This window comes from Poromitra crassiceps (genome assembly GCF_964638095.1).
Source record: "Poromitra crassiceps genome assembly, chromosome: 30".
Classification (NCBI taxonomy): domain Eukaryota; kingdom Metazoa; phylum Chordata; class Actinopteri; order Beryciformes; family Melamphaidae; genus Poromitra; species Poromitra crassiceps.
In genome coordinates this window covers 12,853,020-12,877,795 of record NC_139652.1, presented here as the reverse complement: position 1 = coordinate 12,877,795, position 24,776 = coordinate 12,853,020, and the positions used below count along the sequence as shown (strand labels likewise).

General features: G+C 42.2%; 2 protein-coding genes across 2 annotated transcripts in view; one reads left to right on the top strand and one right to left on the bottom strand.

Annotated features, from left to right (window-relative positions):
- Positions 1-12,381, top strand: part of nell2a (neural EGFL like 2a) — a gene marked incomplete at both ends in the record, with an annotated part of 133,655 nt that extends 121,274 nt beyond the window's left edge. Inside the window, 2 exon segments of the mRNA XM_083663142.1 lie at positions 9,016-9,240; positions 12,340-12,381. Coding sequence (XP_083519268.1) covers positions 9,016-9,240; positions 12,340-12,381 — 267 coding nt within the window.
- A 9,955-nt stretch (positions 12,382-22,336) lies between these two features.
- The window catches only part of tmem117 (transmembrane protein 117), a gene marked incomplete at both ends in the record, with an annotated part of 59,887 nt that continues 57,447 nt past the window's right edge, over positions 22,337-24,776 (bottom strand). The window contains 2 exons of the mRNA XM_083663002.1: positions 22,337-22,672; positions 23,738-24,093. Of these exons, the coding sequence (XP_083519128.1) occupies positions 22,337-22,672; positions 23,738-24,093 (692 nt within the window). The remainder of the gene's footprint in view (positions 22,673-23,737; positions 24,094-24,776) is intronic.

Below are 24,776 nucleotides of genomic sequence, written 5' to 3'. Positions count from 1 at the left end.
GGACGTCGATCAAAGCCTTCCGCAGCTCCTGTACAACTATAGTAGCTATTGGAGGTCTATTACCTATTTTACAGAACCCTTAGGTGGCGACAGTGCTCTCCAGATTACAGAAATGTCAGGGAATACACAGCCTGAAATAGCCTTGATGAAAGAGAACCCGCTCATGCTGCAGTCTAGAGCCATGTAGATTGTTCTGGCTGCAACTGACGGTGCGTGCGAACACAGTCAATCCGCGCACACAACTGAGTCCTTCTGCCTCTGTCTGTCTGTCAGCATAGTTTCTCCACATGATTAGCCGCTAGAAAAGCAGCAGCGCGACACTGAAAAGCCAAACCTTTCACTGCAGTCCGCGTGTGGCTTCTCCATGTTGCGCTGCCTGGGAGGCGGCGCTTCCCAGGCTTCCTAGAGACGCTTGGTGCGAGGCTGTGTGTTACTAGTGTGGGGAGGAGTTTTCAGCTGAGGGGGGGGAGGGGGGGAGGGGGGGTGGGGCACGCAGGGCAGGACACAACTACACCACATCACTACATCAGAAAATATTACCGTATCTAGAGTCAGTGAATGTGCTTGAAATGCTGCATTTCACAAAAGGCTGAATATCTCAGCTTATAATTTGAAATGCCTGAAAACGCTGAAAACAACCTATCTTCTCCGGCTCATAACTAAAGAACGGAAAATGGTATCAATAAACTTTTTTTTGCTGATGATACAATAGAGTCTCCTTGTTCTTTTTGCGTGTTCGGTGTTTACATAGTAATATCACACAATATTCTGTGGGCCTCGAGAAATCACTGAAAACGCTCTGAAAACTCTGGCACTGGGAGCATCCGTTCTCCAAAAGTGGCTGGCACTCAATGAGTTAAAGGAACACTCTGCCCATTTTCAACCAGCTTTGTATCATTAGAACATCAGTAGTATATCAGAAAACTGTAAACGGTTTTGAAGTCTGTCATTTAATTTGACAGTTATTGAGTGTTAAAGTGTGAAAGTGTCTAACTCAAATTAATAAATCATTAACTCAAATCAACTCTCAATAACTGTCAAACTAGATGAATGATGAATAGTTTGACAGTTATTGAGAGCTGGTTGAAAATGGGCAGAGTGTTCCTTTAATCGACCCACTGACCGTGAGAGCACAATAAATGTAACAAATACTTCCGTCTCCATGGAAAGGCTCATGGATGATAGATATGTCCTCCTAGGTGAGGTCAGGGAGAAAGGTTTTCTGTGTTTAGTAGGGATGAGAGAGAGGGCATTGATTAAGAAGTGGAGAGGAAGGTTGCACAGAGAACATGAAGATTGGTTTTCAACTCGCGGCAGAAGAAAATAAATTGGTGATTGGTGAACATTTTATTAAGCTGCTATCTGCTTTATGCGACGTGTTGTGGCGGTGTTATAACTGAAGCACGAGTTCAAGGTTAAGAAGTAAACAGGTAAAACCTGTGTGTGTGTGTGTGTGTGTGTGCGTGTGTGTGTGTGTGTGTGTAGTGCTCTTTGTGTATGTGTGGTTTGATAAGGGTGTGAATAGTGTATGCTTGTTGTGTTGATAGGTGTGTATTCATGCGTGTTTTCATGATTCTGAGTGAGCGGTGCCTCACATGCAAACAAGTCAATCCTACAAAACAAAATGACATTGTCAGGTCTGAGCTCGACTCCTGAATCTTCCACAGTCATATATATATGCATACTCTGTGTATGTATGTATGTATGTATGTATGTATATATACTGTCAGTGTTGGGGGTAACTCATTACAAAAGTAACATATTACATGTAATATATTACTTTTAGCAGTAACTCAGTAATATAACTTATTACTTATAGGATTTCAGCAATATTATACCAGTTACTTTGTCAAGTAACTCAAGTTACAAATTGAGTTACATTTGATTAAATCAAAGCACATATTTAAAAAAGATACAATCATTTCCTAATCAAACTGTGTGTTTATATGCAAATAACCACTATAGATGACAATAACAAAGGAAAAGAATAACATTTAGAGTTTTGGATTGTTTACACTGACTTCAAGGCGGTTGAAATAATTTTTCGGGATGGTTCCGGGGCGGCGATGTCATTCTGCTGCTGCTGTTGTTTTGGTAAAAGTAATGCAAAAGTAGTGTAATAAAGTAACGAGTTACTCTACACAGAAAGTAATATTGTAAGGTAACTTATTACTTTCAAATGAAAGTAACTAGTAATATGTAGTATATTACATTTTGAAAGTAACTTGCCCAACACTGTATACTTTACATGTATACATGAGTCCTAGTATATATACATATATGCTCTGTTTCGCTGTTCATACAACACGGAGGCATTTCCAGAGGATTTCCCACTAAGTCTGACGAGAACAGTGCATGGTTCTGCCTGTGATGCGCCTCTCAGACGCCCCCTCACCATATAATCATATGTTTATTAAATGCAAATGTCATGCTTTAAATTCTCCCCCACTGTCTCGCTCACACGTAGATCAAACACTCTGTCTCCACGACTTACAAATCATCTTCAGCAGTATTGGCAGTCTGCGTGTCCCAGCTCTTTCAGTGGAGGGCTGCAAAATCACTGTTTGGCTGAGATGTGGCGGGCTGTACTCACTGCAGGCACTTTATATATATATATATATATATATATATATATATATATATGTCGACACAAGCAGACACAAAACATATCTGAGAGCGCAGGCAGGCCTGTCGCAGCAGCAGCACGCTTGTGCATGCAGACATACATCCATACCCCACACATCTGTACAGGATACACACACACAGATACACTCAATCAAAGCAACACACACAGACATACTATATACACACGCAACAAACACAGACATACTATATACACACGCAACACACACAGACATACTATATACACACACAACACACACAGACATACTATATACACACACAACACACACAGACATACTATATACACACACGCAACACACACAGACATACTATATACACACACGCAACACACACAGACATACTATATACACACACGCAACACACACAGACATACTATATACACACACAACACACACAGACATACTATATACACACACAACACACACAGACATACTATATACACACACGCAACACACACAGACATACTATATACACACACGCAACACACACAGACATACTATATACACACACGCAACACACACAGACATACTATATACACACGCAACACACACAGACATACTATATACACACACAACACACACAGACATACTATATACACACACGCAACACACACAGACATACTATATACACATGCAACACACACAGACATACTATATACACACACGCAACACACACAGACATACTATATACACACGCAACACACACAGACATACTATATACACACACGCAACACACACAGACATACTATACACACACACGCAACACACACAGACATACTATATACACACGCAACACACACAGACATACTATATACACACGCAACACACACAGACATACTATACACACACACGCAACACACACAGACATACTATATACACACGCAACACACACAGACATACTATATACACACACGCAACACACACAGACATACTATATACACACGCAACACACACAGACATACTATATACACACACGCAACACACACAGACATACTATACACACACACGCAACACACACAGACATACTATATACACACGCAACACACACAGACATACTATATACACACGCAACACACACAGACATACTATACACACACACGCAACACACACAGACATACTATATACACACGCAACACACACAGACATACTATATACACACGCAACACACACAGGCATACTATACACACGCAACACACACAGACATACTACTGTATATACACACGCAACACACACAGACATACTATATACACACGCAACACACACAGACATACTATAAACACACGCAACACACACAGACATACTATATACACAGGCAACACACACAGACATACTATAAACACACGCAACACACACAGACATACTATATACACACGCAACACACACAGACATACTATAAACACACGCAACACACACAGACATACTATATACACACACAACACACACAGACATACTATATACACACGCAACACACACAGGCATACTATATACACACACGCAACACACACAGACATACTATACACACACGCAACACACACAGACATACTATATACACACGCAACACACACAGACATACTATAAACACACGCAACACACACAGACATACTATATACACACACAACACACACAGACATACTATATACACACACGCAACACACACAGACATACTCTATACACACGCAACACACACAGACATACTATATACACACGCAACACACACACAGGCATACTATACACACGCAACACACACAGACATACTATATACACACGCAACACACACACAGACATACTATATACACATGCAACACACACAGACATACTATATACACACGCAACACACACAGACATACTATATACACACGCAACACACACAGACATACACACACGCAACACACACAGACATACTATACACACACGCAACACACACAGACATACTATACACACACGCAACACACACAGACATACTATATACACACGCAACACACACAGACATACTATATACACACGCAACACACACAGACATACTATACACACACGCAACACACACAGACATACTATATACACACGCAACACACACAGACATACTATATACACACGCAACACACACAGACATACTATATACACACGCAACACACACAGACATACTATACACACACACGCAACACACACAGACATACTATATACACATGCAACACACACAGACATACTATATACACACACAACACACACAGACATACTATATACACACGCAACACACACAGACATACTATATACACACACGCAACACACACAGACATACTATACACACACACGCAACACACACAGACATACTATATACACATGCAACACACACAGACATACTATATACACACACAACACACACAGACATACTATATACACACGCAACACACACAGACATACTATATACACACGCAACACACACAGACATACTATATACACACGCAACACACACAGACATACTATACACACACACGCAACACACACAGACATACTATATACACATGCAACACACACAGACATACTATATACACACACAACACACACAGACATACTATATACACATGCAACACACACAGACATACTATATACACATGCAACACACACAGACATACTATATACACACGCAACACACACAGACATACTATATACACACGCAACACACACAGACATACTATATACACACACGCAACACACACAGACATACTATACACACACGCAACACACACAGACATACTATATACACACGCAACACACACAGACATACTATATACACACACGCAACACACACAGACATACTATATACACACACGCAACACACACAGACATACTATATACACACACGCAACACACACAGACATACTATATACACACGCAAACAGTGTAAAGTACAGCACTCTAAAGGGCGGGGGGGGGGGGGGGAGGAGAGTGGTGATGTGCGATACCATACAGGGGCTCCAGTAGCGTGACAGCGACGTGAAATGAACCTTGAATGGCTTCTACACTTTAGCAGTACAGACTCAGCAGGTGCCTTAAAATACACAGTGACGGGAGGCAGAGGAGGTGCAGCAGAGCATGCTCTCCACACCACGATGTGAATCCGTCTCGGCTGCCCGTGCAATCATTTGAAATCAAGAATGTGGCCATACTTTGCAGCACACACGACACGGGACACTTTTTGGTATCTTGTTAAATGGCCCGTGGATCAAGTAAGCAGTGCTCGGCTTAGCCTTAGGTCCTCCTTTTGCTCTTGGCTGTATAAAATAAGCAATGGGACTGTTTTATTAACTGGTTCATTATGTGGTTGGCTATGTCGCAGGACAAATCCCACGCAAAGATGATTCAAGTCAATCGAGTTTATTTGTATCGCCCTAATTCACAAGCATGTCTCAGTGGACTTTACAGAGAATATATGTCTAGCTAAATCTAGCTAAGCACAATCAATCAACAGAATTGAATGACTTATGGGGAGGTACAGTGGTGCAGTGGTAAGCGCTGTCGCCTCACAGCTCGAAGGTCCTGGGTTCGATTCCCACCTGGGACGCTGTGAACGCTGAAGGAATGCGTGCCCGTCCGTATGTCCTCGAGTGCCCACCGCCCGGGTGGGGTCGTCAAAAGAGCCTTTCTGTGTGGAGTTTGCATGTTCTCCCCGTGCCTCCCGGGGGTTTCCTTCATATAGGAACCCCCTTCACCAAAACATGCAATATCCTGGTTGCTAATGTGGTTCCTCCTCTGGTCGTTAAGGGCGCCTGTTCGGAGGGAGGGGAACTGGTTGGAATAGCGTGAACCTCCCACGTGCTATGTCCTACCGGTGAAGCTTCCTCTGTCAGGTGAAAAAGAAGCGGCTGGCTAACTGCCCATGTCTCGGAGGAAGCATGGAGCCAGTTTCGGCTCTCCCCAGATCGGCAGAAGGTGGAGCAGCAACCAGGATAAATAAATTAGATTCGCACTAATGGGGGATACAAATGGGATAAAAAATCGTGAAAAAAATATTATAAAAAAAAAGAATTGAATGAATTATATAAAGCATATAAATGTGCCCACACATGCAAATTTCCGAAATGCAGGATGGCATGGGCAGCCCACCCTGCTCTACCTCTGTCACCCTGCATTTCGAAATTCCACTCCGCCCGCTTTTAGACAATTGGAATGAACACAAAGTAACACACCTTTACACACACATTACACACACACTTGACCTCCATGCCAAATGTCAGCCTCCTAGCCGGCAAAAACTGTGGCCGCCTTAAGGGTGGTGAGCTTTTTGTGGACCGACCGACAGAGCGACCTATAGAGCTAAAACACAAGCATAGAAGAGAAGAGAGGGAGGGGAAGGGGAGAGAGAAGAGGGAGAGAGAGAGAGAGAGAAGAGGGAGGAAGGGAGGGAGAGAGAGAGAGGATGCAAAATAAATGTCACTAGTTTTAATCCGCGTTTGGCATTTTGTAACACGCAATAATATGCGGATGTTGCATAAGCCTCGTCCCTCTATGGAGTGGCAAAGAGATTAAACAGCTGTCAGAGACCCTGAAATCGGAACGCAAAGCCAGATTAAATTAATGGTTTTATGAAATATCACAGGAATTGAGATTAAATGAATTGTGCTCAAACAGCCAGAGTCCAGCCTGCCTATAAAAAATGTCAATAAAGAGAACAAAAGGTTATCTGCAACACTCCCTCAGTAGAGAAATAGAGACTATTTATTGCATTTAAAAAAAATACGTTTCAGCCATGATCATCAATACAATAATACATACATACACAAGCATTGACAGTATAGTATTCGGTTAACACATTTGTCTGTTTTTCTTTTCTTTTTGGCTCTTTCGTTTTGTTGACGTGTTCAAAGTGTCTGACTTTGTGATTTGTTATAATTTTTGTTCTCTTCTATTTTTTGTTATGGAAATTGTTTTGTTGAATCTATTAATAAATAAAAATGTGATCGCAAAAAAAGTATTCGGTTAACACAGGTGACAGACAATCAGGCTGATTGATTACAGGCAGTCAGAACCACAACAAAATATCACAAAGAAAGATGAATTGATATCGCAAAGAAAAAAGCGCCTTTAATTTGAGGAGGTTGATCAAGTCTCAATGCTATATAGTCTCTGTGGATTGCAAACAAAAGCTTGATTGTACTGTAAAGTGTAAATCCCATTCTGCTTTGTGATCACATCAGACCACATCTGCATAAACGTGCCAAAAGATGATAAGTGTACCTTATGGGTTATCGCGGCATGGAGCAAGATACCCGAGGCTACGTTCACCGCCTCCCCCCTGGCTATGGGCAAAGAGTGTATATGTGCAAAGAGCGCCACTCCGGGGATTTCCCACGTCAAATGTTGACACAGCACACAGAGGCGGCTGGGAGTGGCTATTAGCACCACATGAGCCTCTACTTAGCCTGCCTAATTTACTACAACATTTCTGAAATGCTGAGCCAGACCATTTTCACTGATATTAAATATCCCCGGTGGGAGACTTGCATCAAGCCATATACTGCGCTTGTAAGCTTTTGTGTGTGTGTGTGTGTGTGTGTGTGTGTGTGTGCATGTGTGTTTGTATCTGTGTGTGTGTGCATGTGTGTGTGCGTGCATGTGTGTGTTTGTATCTGCGTGTGTGTTTGTGTGTGTGTGCGTGTGCGTGCACATATAATGTGTGTATGCACAAGCTCACATTTCATTTCCCAAGAAGAAGGTATGAGGCAGAAAAGCTCCAGGGTGATAATGTAAGCAGAAGTGGGACAGGCAGAACCAGGCAGAACCGCTATATAGCCTTCCCGAGATCTATAAAGTTGGCCAGAATATATGACCTGTTTTCTGGGGGCCGGCTGAAAATGGCAGCGGGGGGAGAAATCCAATAAGGCTGTCTCTGCTGAAAGTTTGCTGTGAGATTAATATGGGAACAACAACGAGACTAGAAACAAGTCAATTAAGAAGCTGCAGAACATTTACCTCCACAGTTGTGGGGGGAAAAATTGCTGACTGCAGGTGGAAGATTGCTCTACTCATCTATATTTCCTAGGTACCCTAATAACTTTTTCCCCCTCATCAAGTGGTGATGGGACGACCCCTCTAGCATGCAATGCACAGCGTCAGGAGAAACGTGTGTTATGCACGAATAACTAGGTTAGGAATGGAAAATAAAATGGTACGTTTGCAGGAATGCCATTATTGTTGTGTTGAAATTGACACTGTCGATGTCTCTCTCTCTCTCTCTCTCTCTCTCTCTCTGTCTATTTTGAATACTCTCTGTGTCTGCCTATCTCGCTTTATCTTTCTGCTGTCTATCTTGAAAACTCTCTCTCTCTCTCTCGCTCTCGCTCTCGCTCTCCTCCCTGCCGTTCCTTCACCTGTCCAGCAGGGGCAGGTGGACTGCTGGCCTCTGTCCTGCCCACCTGTGGACTGTGAGTTCACGGTGGTACCGGAGGGCGAGTGCTGCCCCCGCTGCGTCACCGACCCCTGCCAGGCCGACACCATCCGCAACGACATCACCAAGACCTGCACGGACGAGCACAGCATCCCGCGCTTCAGCGGCTCGTCCTGGGTCAAGCACGGCACCGAGTGCACCCTGTGCCAGTGCAAGGTGAGGCTCTGACCCCCGCAGCATTGTAGACATACTGTAACCCTGTGCCAGTGCAAGGTGAGGCTCTGACCCCCGCAGCATTGTAGACATACTGTAACCCTGTGCCAGTGCAAGGTGAGGGTCTGACCAATGACCCCTGCAGCATTGTAGAAATAACCCTGTGCCAGTGCAAGGTGAGGCGCTGACCCCCGCAGCATTGTAGAAATACCTAATTCAAATTGTGCTAGTTCAGTGGCAGACACATAAGCCTTTTCTCCTCTGTAGGACATAGACATAGCACACTGAGGTCCAGAGTCACTAAGGCCATGTTCACATTACAGGCAAATCCGATTTGCTGCTAAAGTCATTAATCATCATTATCTTGATTGGTTTCCCAAATCTGATTTGGGAGTGTGTCCGCGCACTGCCACAAATCTGATTTGGGAGTGTGTCCGCGCACTGCCACAAATCTGATTTGGGCAAGTGTTCAAGTCGGATCTGTGTGTCCAGAGCCAATGAGCCAACATACATCAATGTTTCTGGCAGTGTTTGCATGTCTGCTCTCTGCTCTTCAAGTCCCCGCCCCCTGCAAAAGACACTGGGTCACACACTGGGTGATCAGCGCGTCCACACTGAAGTCACATCAGTCGAAAGCAGATTGGAAACACATTAATAGGTCATTAAAGTTCACAAATCGGATTTGGCCTCCTAGTCTGAACATGGCCTAACCTGTCCACCGTCACAGTCAGTTTTTTTTTTCTTATATCGATACTTGGCGTCCAAATATCAATACAATATCGTCAGGCAAAATATCGCGATACTATGGTGTATCGATTTCCCCCCCACCCCTAATAGACACCTGACTATTCGTCTTTTAATCTGTAGCCTATGTTGAAGAATGGCAATGGTGGCATAAGATCGTGCTTGATATTGAATGTCCAGAAGAAGCCTGTCTTATCTTCTAACCCTGAAGAAAGTCAAGGCTGCTGTAATATTAGTTGAAAGTCACAAAAGGCCATTTGATAATTACATTCTTTTAAATGTCAGAGGATGAGGTTAAAGGAAATGATAGATCAGCATGTCATTACTATTAATAAGAATAAGTTTTATTATATATTTTTTTTATCACTGCTTGATTACATAAGAAATGAACTGAAAGCTCAGAACAAGATGAGCCACGACGTCGCCGTATTGACCAAACATCTGGCAGCCTCTGGCTCAGCGACAGTCTGCTCTCTCGGCTTGCACTCTGCGCCTCAGGTATTCTAACTGGGAAATAGTTCTAACGATTGATTTGCATAAGTGGTCTCAATAAATCGGGAGCTACACGGGAGAAAGCTGCACGTCTTAAAGGAACACTCTGCCCATTTTCAACCAGCTTTGTATCATTAGAACATCAGTAGTATATCAGAAAACTGTAAACTGTTTTGAAGTCTGTCATTTAATTTGACAGTTATTGAGTGTTAAAGTGTGGACCTGTGACATCACTGGTCCACACTAACTCAAATTAATAACTCATTAACTCAAATCAACTCTCAATAACTGTCAAACTAGATGAATGACTTCAAAACCGTCATCTAGTTTGACAGTTTGAGAGTTGATTTGAGTTAATGAGTTATTAATTTGAGTTAGTGTGGACCAGTGATGTCACTGGTCCACACTTTAACACTCAATAACTGTCAAATTAAATGACAGACTTCAAAACCGTTTACAGTTTTCTGATATACTACTGATGTTCTAATGATACAAAGCTGGTTGAAAATGGGCGGAGTGTTCCTTTAATTGTGTCTACACGTTAAAGTAAATACAGAGTCAGTTGATTCAGCTAAGAGTGCGCAAGAGTTTTCATCTTCACTAAGAAATACATACATACATACAAAAACTATCCTTGAATGACACTGCACAAGCTAATAGCTCGCTTCATTACCAATTGCAAGTGTAAATTGGGCGAGGCTGGCACCTTTATGTCCTTTATAAACCATTTCAACTTGACAACAGAAACATTCTAAATGGACCCAAGTTTGTTTCCTGTTGCAGTGTTTGCTAATACAGTATCTGACATGAAATATGTTTGTGTCCAAACTGTTCCCTAGCAACAGCATTCCAGTAAAACCATCTATAATTGGAGCATTGTTTGATCTGGCCTCAGTGTCTAGGATGGAATATCCTCCACCAGTTCTTGCCTGACTTGCTGACGATGATATCCGTGTCTTGCAGAAATAATCGCAGCAGCCAGTGAATTTGGGTACAATCTCCATTTGCATGACTTCGCTTCGAAATAATGATGATTTGGGCAAATAATCAGATTAACATATAATTGACATTATGCATGAACATGACAGGCGTGTGTGGAGGCTTTTATTCTCTGACCAGCCTGCGTTCTGCTCGTTACGCTCGCTCAGTGAACAGCATGGCGTTGTGATTGGGTCATTCTGGTGATGCAGCACATGCTGCTCTTCCCCTGCACATTTTGTAGTCAATCTGGATCTGAGTAGTCTCTTAAAACAGACTGTCTCATCTACATCCGGCGAATGCAGCTATACACAGTCTGTACGTTACACCCCCAGAACATGCACAAGGAAGTTGGGGAAAAAACCTTCAGACTGGAAGGAAGTTCGACAAAATCCGACCAATCACGACACGTGTGTCCACGGAAAAAGATTCTGATTGGACTAATGAGCGGAAGACCCGCCTTAAAAAAATTCTGATTGGACTAATGAGCGGAAGACCCGCCTTTCTGCTTCCCATTCCGGTTGGTGCATGATTCTCCCCCACGAAGTACAGACGGTATGGCGGAAGCATTTGAAAATTGCGGAAGCCAACTCGTCTGTTTTAAGAGACTAGGGCCTGGGCGTTTCTCCGTCCACCACGTTCAAAGCAAAATGACTCTTGTGACCATTCACATTTGTATTCTCAGTGGAATATCATTGCCTTGGTTCAGTCGGTGCAAAAATGACACCCGATGGAATTTCTAAATGTCAAATTGAGTCGGTATGCTGCCCCGCGCCGCCACCTTAAAATGTTATCCGTGGAGCCTCAGAAAGAGCTCGCCTGAGGTTAAAGTCTGACGATAATCCACTCGTACTTTCTTCCCTTCCTTTGTCTTCCTCTCCTTTCTAGAATGGACACATCTGTTGCTCAGTGGACCCCATGTGCCTTTAGTCGTGGCAGACCTGAAGGCACCTGTACAGCGTTCTCTCCATGTAAAAAACAACACCACCCTACGTCTCTGCACTGTCCTCCTCGCAGGCCTGCGTCAAATAGTAGGTGCGTTTGTTTTAGCCTGCTGCGAGTACCAGATGGACGGGGCTTACTGATCGGGGATAATTTAAAATAGTGTTACGTGGCCAATCGCAGGAACAGAAACTGAATTTCAAGTACTTTCATAACGGTTCTCTATTACTTTCTAGCTCTCATTGTACTGTATGTGCTGTGTGGTAAACCCCACCCACCTGTTACCCCGAGCAGGTTGAAACAAGCACTAAGAGTTATTTGTAAATGATACTCTTTGACCCACGTCTGCCTCCTCAACCCCTCTTTATACCAAATGCGAACCTATATCATACCAAACCTGATGATGGACTACAGTTTAAACACGCCCACTCTTCGTTCTGCCTCACCAATCAGAGTGAACCCGTTAAGGATCACCGCCCGCCCCCATTCCGAATCATCGCTACATGGATCTGTAAGATATTACTATTATTGGCATGACTGTGCTCGATGTCCAAACATTTTTGCTGATTTCTAAACTCTCAAACGATGATACCCTAGATAGAATAAGGCAGTTAGCGTAAGTTTCCGTTGCCACATTTACGAGAGTCGTCTATATTATGTGGTGCTTTGTAGCGTTTTGTTTCCAACTCTCTTTTTTGTAATTTATTTCCAAGCTTGTTATTATTGTGTAATGGTGAAATAAAGTATTTCCATTTACATTTAATACGTGGTGGAGCCTGTCTTTTGGGTCTTTTTACTGGTTGTTTAATAATCTGAAGAAGGTGGGCATATCACATACATCAAAAACAATGTGTCTTTTATATACAATTTAAATTTGATCCTTAGTAAAAAAAAAATAATAATAAAAAAAATACTCCACATTTACCACCTTTTCACCATCTAGCCTTATAAAATGAAACAACTCGTCTACATATTCTCAAGGTTCTCCTCTCTGTGTGCAAAGCTAATTTCCAAAACACTTTAATATAGGAGCGAGGTCATCTTTTCGATATTTCTGACGTATAGAGGAGCTTTAAAAAGTAATATTTTCTTTTTGCGCTATCAATCATCTTCTAAGAATAGGTGTCACTTTTCCCACAAATGTGGATAGAGACTATTTTCAATCTTTCTCCTCCTTTCTTCAGACTTCTTGTCACGCCAATCTGTGGATAGAGGCGAGGAGGGAGGTGACAGTGAGGTCATGTCATGACAGCGTGTTGATAGCATGTTGAGATCAGCTCTGACACTCACAGCCTATCTGACCTCTCACATGTTATATCATGCTATCAGAACAGGCATATGTTGGGTTTAGTTAATTTCACCTCTAACAAGCATTGGACTCGTGAGGAGGACCTTTACACCTAAAAAATGAGATACTGGCTTTAACAAAATGGGCAGATCATGGTCTGACCTATCTGTACCAGTTATTCACTGATGACAATCTGAAGACATTTGAGCAGTTGAAGAATGACTATGATGACCAATTTTTATAGATATTTGCAGCTAAGAACTTTCCTGACTGCACACAAGGAATGAAGAGTAACTAATAGGGATGCAAAAGGGAGAGGAAGGGAAGAAAATTATTGGTGAATTATATCACACTTTTTTTTTAATCTATAAACCCACATAATTCCCTACAGATAAAGTAGAGATGGGAGGTGAAAATGAACAGTGACATGCCACTGGATACATGGGAGGAAGTGTGCACTGAGGCACACCTAGCTACAAATGCAAACACATGGAGGGAATTTACATGGAAAATAATCACCATGTTCTTTAGAACACCAGAGATTGTAGCTAAAAAAAAAAGCCTCTCACATTCTAGCTCATGCTGGCAGAATTGTGGAACTCATATTGCCAATCACACCCGTGTATTTTGGCTATGTGCTAAAGCTAAATGTATTCTGGGGAGAGGTATTTGATGCATTAAAGGAGGTCTTCCAACAGGATATACCTGAAGAGACCGCACACAGTAATCCCTGAAAATATCTTTTGAACATGCAACTAACAGCAACCTTAAAGTGCATTACTATTAGATGGCTGAAACCAGACCCTCCCACATACAACATATGGATCCAAAAGGTGTGGGACATTTATCAGAGGGAGCAAATTATTTACACATTAAGGCTCCAAAAATCAATGTTTATCAAAAGATGGGGGCCTGTTATGACTACGAATGCAATGAGGTTTACTACCCAATGACTACCACAATTACACAATTACTACCACAGTTCAGAGATCCCCCCCCCCCACACACACACACACACGCACACAAACATCAGATTCATGATGTTTTACAGCAGCGATTTAACTTTTTTACCCTGGGTTTCCTGTGGGCGAGAGACATAGGCAGAGTGATAGAGAGAGCGAGAAAAAACAGAATTTGGTTAAAAAAAGTTAAACACGAGATCCCGCTGTAAAAAGTTCAACCTGTGTGTGAGACAGGCAGAGGCAGGTTGAACTTTTTTTACAGTACAATGGGGACATGTCCCCACCACTTTTCAACACAAAGTGACGCCCTTGTCAGAATAATGGTCTGACAGAGAAGTGTGGAAATTTGAGTCTGGAAATTTGAGTCTGGAAATGTATGGAATTTTGAAATGGAAAATGTGTAGGAACCCTGGATTCATGCGTTCAATAAACTAGTGAAGGGTTACACAGACATGAATGAAGTCAGGAAACATCTTTACAGAGGTTTTGATTTTAAAATACTTCAACTGGACAATATTGATGATTGGGAAATTCAATGTATAAGTTTCACAAATCCCAATCCTAACTATACTATCACCATTGTTTTGGACTTGAAATCAAGTCTCTTCATTGAATGCACCTCCACATTTGCATAATTTAGATGCAGACCAAAGGCTGTCCCACTTGGGCCACCCAAATTGCACTCCTCCCTGTTTGGTCCTCCTGTGCCTCTAGCGGTTAGTAATATCACAGCAGAGCACTTACTGTGTAGAGCTGCTAATGTAATTAATTAGCATAATCTCTATCAGTTCACAGCCACGGAGCAACGAGTTAAGCCTGAAGATCACTTTATTTCCCTGTGGAGCACTCTCTCTCCTACTAACTTATTCCCTGGCTCTACCTCGCAGCTGCTTACATTAACAAACACACAACGTAATAGGGTCCATTTATATTCTAGCAACACTCCCTCTCTCACTAGTTTTTTTTTCCTGCAAAACTTTTTCTACCTGACATGTTATCATGACTCTAAACTCGCACCTGACTTGTATGAGAGAGAGCGCAGGGGGACATCAGTGGGCAGTTCGCAGTGGGCTGCTCGCGGGTTGGCAAGGCCACCATCTGCTCTGCTCTGGTCCAGTGGCTTCTAGCCGGTGGTGGCACGGAGCCAGTGGGTACCTGAGTAGCGGTGGCACAGCGGGACAGAGTGCTCCTCCAGCTGGCTCCTAAATGTCCAATTTTCCATGGCGGCGCTGAACCCGCGGGCAACAGATGCCCGGAACGGCGGGGGGGTTGCACTTTACTGCCTGGCCCACCATATTCATTGTTAATGACCACACACCACACATTGTGATTGGTTACGGCTGGTGAGGCAAAGGCAGCACAGAAACATCAGTTTTTACTTTAGAGATCTGATCAAAATGTATCAGCATTGTAACATGTTTGTTTATTCTTTTTATGTGACATTCAGGGGGGAGCTCACATTGGTCGCTATAAAGGGATCTCTGCGCCGGGGAACTTGGTTAATATTTGTCCAAGAAAGCGGAGGCTGCAGCTTTTAATTGTTCATTATTTATTCACAAGCACTTTTGTTAATACTGTATGTAAACGAGTGCTGCTGCTGACTAGGCAATGCGAGGTAAACCACTTACCACCACCTGCATCTACATGTAAAGGAGAATGAATAGACCTTTCTCACGGGGGCCATTTTGTGTCAAAAAGGCAGGATAAACACAGGTGCAAGCTAAACACTAATGAGGGTTTCCATCTCCCATGATTGGAAGTTGGAAACCCTCATTAGTGTTTTGCTTGCACCTGTGTTTATCCTGCCTTTTTGACACAAAATGGCCCCCATGAAAAGGGTCTATTGTTCATGGACAAGTCAAGAGCAACACAGTGCAAAGTGAAACCCTTTGTCTTTTTTTTTTTTTTTTTTACAAAGCCACTCCAGATGCCTTCACCAGTATTGGATTCTGCCCAGCAGGTGTCATGCACCGGGTCACTGGCTGTTAAGTCAGCTGGAAGCACACAAACCACTGGAGGTGCTTGAGAAGGCAACCAGCGCAGCAGCTACTGTACTGCAAAACACCTCAGTCAGCCAAGCATCACCGATACACTCCTGCACTTGCTTGGGACTGCAGAACCATTAGAATAAAAACAGAACCCCTCCCCTCCCCCCCCCACACATTGAAATCGGAAGGCAGAAATGTATAATCACAAAACCTTGTCTGGGGGGGGAGTCGACTCTTCTGAGCGAGTCGGTCGGAGGTGCTGGGGGATTTGTCTGTTCCTCTGTAAGATATCAGAAACCTGCTGTAGGAATTAGTCATGAATCCACCATTCCCATGTGGGCCACCGGGGCGGCGACGGAAACCATCTCGGCTCGGTCTGAGCCAAGGAGACCCCTGCACTCATATTTCACAGGGGTCTCCCCAGGGTCACAGAGCTGTCAGCAGCAGAATGATGGGCCATGCCAGCACGTGCACTGATCTAATTGGAAGATAGCTGAAGACGGTGGAGGAGATCCCAGTTGATCTGTAGCTGTCACAATTGCCTCCTTTGGGGGGGGGGGGGGGGGGGGGGGGGGGCTTTCTGGTTTATATATATAGCTGTAGATACAACACTATACCAGTGAGATGTTATTTTATTTATTAGATCTACTAGTCTTGTCATTTTTCATTTGGTGGTAGAAGATCTCATGTAAATAGAATGAATGGTGTATAGTGTTTCACCATCATGCCTCCGGGCAGTTTGAACCCGATGATATGACAAAGGCAGTGTCCAGTGTTGGGGGTAACTCATTACAAAAGTAACATATTACATGTAATATATTAATTTTAGAAGTAACTCAGTAATATAACTTATTACTTATAGGATTTCAGTAATATTATACCAGTTACTTTGTCAAGTAACTCAAGTTACAAATTTAGTTACATTTGATTAAATCAAAGCACACATTTAAAAAAGATACAATCATTTCCTAATCAAACTGTGTGTTTTATGCAAATAACCACTATAGATGACAATAACAAAGGAAAATAATAACATTTAGAATTTTGGATTGTTTACACCAGGGGTGCCCACACTTTTTCAGCTTGGGAGCTACTTTTAAAATGACCAAGTCAAAGTGATCTACCAAACATATTTATTTATATATATATACCCTGAGTATACAGTGGAAAACAGTGGAACAGTGGAAAAACAGTGGAAAAACAGTGGAACAGTGGAAAAACAGTGGAAACAGTAAAAAAAAAAAAAAAAAAAAATCTTCCCCTCAATGCCATGCGATCGACCACACTACCTTCGCGATCGACCGGTCGATCGCGATCGACATATTGGGCACCCCTGGTGTTACACTGACTTGAAGACGGTTTAAATTCTTTTTCGGGGATGGTTCCGGGGCAGCGATGTCATTCTGCTGCTGCTGTTATTTTTGTAAAAGTAATGCAACAGTAGTGTAATAAGTAACAAGTTACTCTACACAGAAAGTCATATTGTAAAGTAACTTATTACTTTCAAATGAATGTAACTAGTAATATCTAGTATATTACATTTTGAAAGTAACTTGCCCAACACTGGCAGTGTCTCATAATTTCATTCAAAGCCGAATGTTATCGATCACAAATACTAGCAACGCAAATGCACCCACTGCATTTAGGAAGTGGTCAATATGCTAGGATCACAATGTGGGCAGCAGCAGGCTCCTGCACCCCAAACATTGGAACTCAGGCTTTGATGTGCTCTCTCAATTACCGCATAGTCGTCCAAAATCAATAACTCATTTCTCAGCCAAACGGCAGACTTGAAGAGGCCTCAGTCGAACACCTAATACTCTCTGGCAATAAGAGATACTTTCCCACATAAACAACTTGCTACAGCTATGAGCTCAGCTGTTCATAATATAGCTCAAAGAAAATAAAGTGTTCATATCGCTGCTCAGTTTTCCAGTGAGTGACCAGATTGGAGGTTTCAAACCCTGTGGTGACATTGTGGTTACAGGACAGGTCTCTCCACTTCACTCTGGCTGCTAACCTATTGGATTTCAGATCAGATCTATCACAGCTCGCTCACGTTCCGCCCTTTAGCTGCCCGGTGATTATTTTCGATCCAATCTGGAACTCATTCACATGTGTAGATGTTCTGTAAACCAAGGCGGCCTCTAAAATAAATAAATAAATACATAACATCAAATTGTTTCAAAGTGGCATAAATCAAACAGGGGACAGGCCCCTAGCGAGAGGCATTCTAATCTGAGCCTGGTGTCATGTGTATGCAGGCAACAATATTCAAGTCTCCTTGTGAAGATAGTATCATTATCTCATATCGCCCATATTAATTGGGTCAGCAGCTGCAGGAGGTTGACCTGTGCTGTTGCTTGGCAACCGTGTCCCCAGGATATAGAAAAATGTAAACTAGGATTACATAACAAGATCAACAACCTTTTAAAGTATCTTGATATTATGCAGGAGTCAATACCAAAATAGCTCTGTATATAACAAATGTATTAATTTATTGGTAACACAAGAATCAACACACACTGAGCAAACATCGAAAAGAGTTGCACACAAACACAAGCTGATACTAAGTGTCAGTTATGCGACACGATAAACAGCATAAGGGAAACGTTCATTTTCAACCGGCACACGATAAGACATTAAAAACATGTAGTTCAAACGGGTTCTGAAACACTCCCTCGTTTTACCAAAGGCTTGCCTTGCTGCGCAGCCGGTGTCATCTCCAAAGAAATGAAAAAACGCCGTAATGACTTCTCTCGACCTGTAATGTATAAAAGGGTGATTACAGAACCAACATTTGCAAAAGCAATAATGCTAAAGTAAATGGACCTCTTCATAGAATGGCCTCTCTCTCACAAACAATCGGTCGAGCTGCAAAGACCTACACACATAACAAGGTTCAAATGCACACAAAGACACACACACACACACACACACACACACACACACACACACACACTATACAGTAGAAAACATCCTTCACACACACACACACACACACACACAAATGCACGCATATCTAAGGAATGCACAGTGGGGGTGACCATTGCAAAATCTTTTGTTGGAAAAAATGACAATGGCATAGCATAGTTTCGGTTGAAAGCAATTGTCACAATATGTTTAACAAAAATCCCACTTACTCCTGTTTTGCAATTGTCATGCCATATTCTCCAATTTGCATCGTCAAAATGGTGAATCCTTCCAAACATGGTGCAGTCATCAGATTACATTGCCATTTGATAACGTCAATCATTATCATTAGAGTATATTTTTCCTCGCTTGTTTCTATCAAAACAGTTCCTGCCATTTAAACCCTAGAACTATATACGGTATATATCATTTATCGGCAGTTATCGGTAACAACAGTAAACTGTGTGTGTTTAAAGCAAATTCATCAATATTTCTACCTCTACTGTATCACACCTGTAAATATGTCGGTATAATCGATGACATGCTACTGTATTCTAGTGTTTTCCAACATTGTGAGGGGCAGATCTAATTTTGCCATTTCAGCAACAATTATGGATTCAATTCCATAACATCAGATTATTGGAACAAAAAGGACTGCGGAACCTTTTGGTCGACAGGTTTTATCGCGCTGAATAAATTATCAACACACGTGTAGTTTTGATGTGAATATTTGGTTTCTATAAAGATGTCACCTGAATAGAAATCGGCACTTTATTTTGAAATGGAATTGGGCTGTTTTGCCAAATGAGTGTGTTTTGATGGCTGTGTTGAATGTAATGAGAGCATGAAAAGAGCATGCCTCTTTCAGAGTAAAATGTCACATCAGTTGAGGAAAAAGTGTATCATGTGTCAGGAGTGATGTGGCAGCTCAAAATGTCATGATGCTGTGGCTATGAAGTATTCAGCACGCTTGACCTTCTGCACATGTTCTAATGCTACCAAGAAAATACATAGAAATCAAACATTATTTCGTATTTTTGGTCTAAACTTTGTATACTCCTTGAAAAAGAGCCTCTCGATTAGAGTGTGTGTGCGTGTGTGTGTCGCACTCTTACTCACTTGGCTTATCTATGCATATATATTATTCATTTTTCATCTTTAGGTACTGTTAAGACATTTTGAATATATTCTTTTCCAAATTCCTTGATGTCACCTTCCTTGCTAGAAGTGTTATCCAAAGTCTAAATTTTATATTTTAATTTAGGTTTCAGAATACTAGAGGACAGTGGCGAATACTGTCACTCATGGATGGCATTTGATTTCAGTTCCTGTGGTTTCAACTCTCATTCCTCCATCATTACTGTTATGATTATACAGTAGAAGTACAGAGGGTGTAGTATCACTGCAGTAATACTGTTCCCTAAAAAATGGATCGAAATTGGACAGGACATGAAATTAAATTGCCTGTATGCACAGATGTTAGAGCAACATAATGCATTTTGAGCAAACTGTGTAGCACAAGAAAATATGCAAAAAGGCAGTTCATACTTTTTAGGGCCATTGTAAAGATTATATATATATATATATATATATATATATATATATATATATATATATACTGTATACACACACACACACACACACACACACACACACACACACACACACACACACACACACGTAGGTGTACGTATATTTACTTTCAGTTTTTTTCTGGACATGCAGAAGCCCTAAACTTTGGTGCACAACTTTCGCCTGCACAACGCTAAGTTTATGCCAAGGGCAAAACCGCCATTGTGAACCTCATTGGTATTCAATCCAGGGGTACCAGCCACATAAGCAATCATGAGGTGACTTGTTGGTTTGCTATTTGATCTCAGCTGATTCTATTTATTATCTTTCAAACTGATATGCGTGGGGAAATGAAACGGTTTATCAGCGCCCATTGACTTTCATAATCGACGTTTTTCAACAACAATCATACACATGAAAAAAAGAGCAAGGGAGACATCACAAGAGAATAAATTAAAACTGATCAAATAAGTCTGAGGATCTAATGAGGTAACCATTGTCCACGTGATACAAAAGCCTAAACGCATAATTATAGCAGACCAAACTAGTACATCTTCCATTTTGCTGCCTATAGTAGTATAGACGGTCACTGAATAGGTTTATGTCTGTATCTCAACATATGAAATATCAAGGCACTACTGTAGGCAGCTGTAATACTGTAGTGATACAATAAAATCTACATGACCACCACCGTGTTATGACTGTAGAAACACTCCTCTCTGATATAGGCACCAAAATAGTTTACGATAAGAAAATCCAATTAGGAAAACGCAAAATGTAGCGAGCACCATGTCATTTAAGTTGCAGTTGCAGAGTTTGCATTCTGTTCTGCATTGTTATTGGAATGCCAGTTGAGAGACCCAAAACAAAATCAAACCTTCAATGGGTTAAAAAGACTGTTTTTACAAAAATATATAAATAAAAAAACAACCGCAATAGAACAGAAGCTGTCCAGATTTCCTCGGCAGTCGTCATGGCCGAACGTGTGCCATTTCCTCGTCCTCCTCTTGAATCCCAAGATCAGTCGTGGTCAACAGCTCTCTTGACTAGAAGGTTCTGGAGTTCTGGAGCTTCGCCATCTTAGCAGAAGAAAAACAATAACTCAAGATCGCCATGCACGTGACAAACTACCTTGGTATCTGCAAAAGGCGAGCCCTCCAAGACCTTTACATAACGTGGCCTTGATTAAACCTTCTCTGCAGTTCTGTGGTTCATAGCCTTCAAGGCTCTTGAGGGCACGGAGAAGAAGAGGGTTTGTGGACCTCAAAAGAGACTGCTGGTTCCCCCTGCTCCACGCTGTCGATCACAATACTCGGATGTGTCTCTTGGGTCTCCGTGGAGACGGCCGACGTCAGAGAGTTGGTCGAGGGCGTGGTCCCGAAGTGCGGCCCGTCCACCGACAGCAGCATGGGCGTTCCCGTTTGTCTCAGCGTGTCGCTCATGGTGATGTGCACCTCCTCCGGCGTCACGCCCATCTCCTTGCTGTACTCCGACGGCGACTTCCTCTTGATCCTCTCGTACGTCTTGTCTTGGCTCTCCGGGAAGGTCTCGCTCTCCTGGGAGGAGGGATGTAGCGATTATGAACATTTTGGCCAATACTACCGACAACCCATATTAACATTGCTGTTGCGGCCGACAACCGGTCCAATGTCGATATAAGCCATATAAAAACAAGTTTCTAAGATAATCAAATTGGCATACTGAAAAACACTGTGAATCTGACAAAGTAATGTCCTTCTTTCTTTCCAAAACATTTGTAAAAGGCCATAATAAATCATGGATTTACCGCATTGTTTCCTCTCAATATGAATAGGGCTGGGTTCAAAAAATCGATTCTCCGATTTTTAATCGATTTTTATTTGAATCCTCGATTATCGATTCATATGTCCAGAGATCGATTTTTTTTTATAAAAACAAAAAAACAAAAAACAAAACAAAATTAATAAACAGGCTAAAATATTATGCTGTGTGTGGTAGTTGAAACATAGTTTCAAGTTGACGTTTATTTATGTTTGTAGTTGAAACAAAAACATAAATACTGTAGGCTACATGAATGGAAATGTTTGATCATTAATATCTACTTTTAGAAATTATATAGGCTGAAATCAAATCACTGTGCATAATTGTGAAAGTGTCTTTATTGACAGATGAAAAGGCTGTTATTTACCCTTTGTCACCACCTGGTGAGTAAATATATGTGTAACTAAAACCATTAAAATTGACAACAGGTCTGCAACTTTTTTTCCCCATGTATCTACTTGGCTGCTTGGGAACCCCTGTGTTACATAACTGGACAGTCATGTAATTCAGGGTACAGCTCAAAAAACACGTTTTGGTATCACTAACCAAATCAATATTGAAATTGATCGAATCAGAATCGAATCGAATCGAATCGAAATTAATCGATTCGCAACCTTGTGAATCGGAATCGAATCGATTCTTGAAATTTGAACCAATACCCAGCTCTAAATATGAAAATCTTGGCCGATACGGATGTTAACATTGCTGTTATTTTGCTCATCGGACTGATACCTATATATTAGCTATCGCCGGCGCAGGCATATAAAATGACAAACATCGGCCAATACCGATATGATTGCCGATATATCGTTCATTCCTACCTGGAAGCGTCCGAGCAGCCAGACGAAGAACCCGAAGAGGACGAAGGCCGCCAAGCTGGGAATGAAAGCCAAGCACTTGATGTCCAGGCTGATTCCCGTGAAGCGGCTGTGGAGGAACATGTCGCGCTGCACGTACGTCAGGTTGGTGGCGGGGTTGACGTTGATGGAGCGCCACGCGTAGGTGAGCGTGCTGCGGTTGAACTGCACCAGCGTCTCCGGCTCCTCCACCGTGAAGATCTTCTCGCCGGGGCCCACGTACTGACCGTACTCGTAGGGCTTGTAGAAGATCTGGTTCTTCCACATGTTCAGGTCCAAAATCAGCACCAGGAAGATGATACCGTAGTTGAACCACTTACCTGTACGGGGATATACATATACTGCTGTTAGTTTACAGATCAAACTAGGCTACCATCAGTGATGGAGTCAAGTATATCTATAGACAGTTTTAACTTGACAACAAAAACATTCTAAATTGAACCCCAGCTCACTTCCTGTTGCAGTATTTGCTATGGACAGTATGAAAAATCCATTAAGGTGGAGGAGTGACCATTCCGTGAAAACCATCTATATCTATCTCGAGTCCGAGTTGAGTCGAGTCTCGAGGCCCCAGCGTTTTAGTAAGTCCGAGTCCAAGTCCAAGTCACCAAAGAGGAGTCCGAGCGCAACCTAATTGCCTTTGTGGATTAATAAAGTTGTATTGAATTGAATTGAATTGAATTGAATTGAATTGAGTCGAGTTCGAATCAAGTCCCCACTACTTGAGTCCAAGTCCAAAGTTACTGAACATGAGTGTGATTCCACATGTAGGTGGAACGTGCATTAGTATGGCTATCAAAATCTTATGGCAAATTATTATTATTATTATCGCAAACAAAATGTGGTCCTGAATGCACGAATGCTTGATTCCAAGTGCAAGTCTGACTCAATGTCTGAGTCATCAGTGCTCATGTGCAAGTCACGAGTCCTGAAAACGTGTCCAGGACTCGGACTCGACTACAAAAGTGGCTACCGGTGACAGCATGAAAGGAAGAGACTAGGG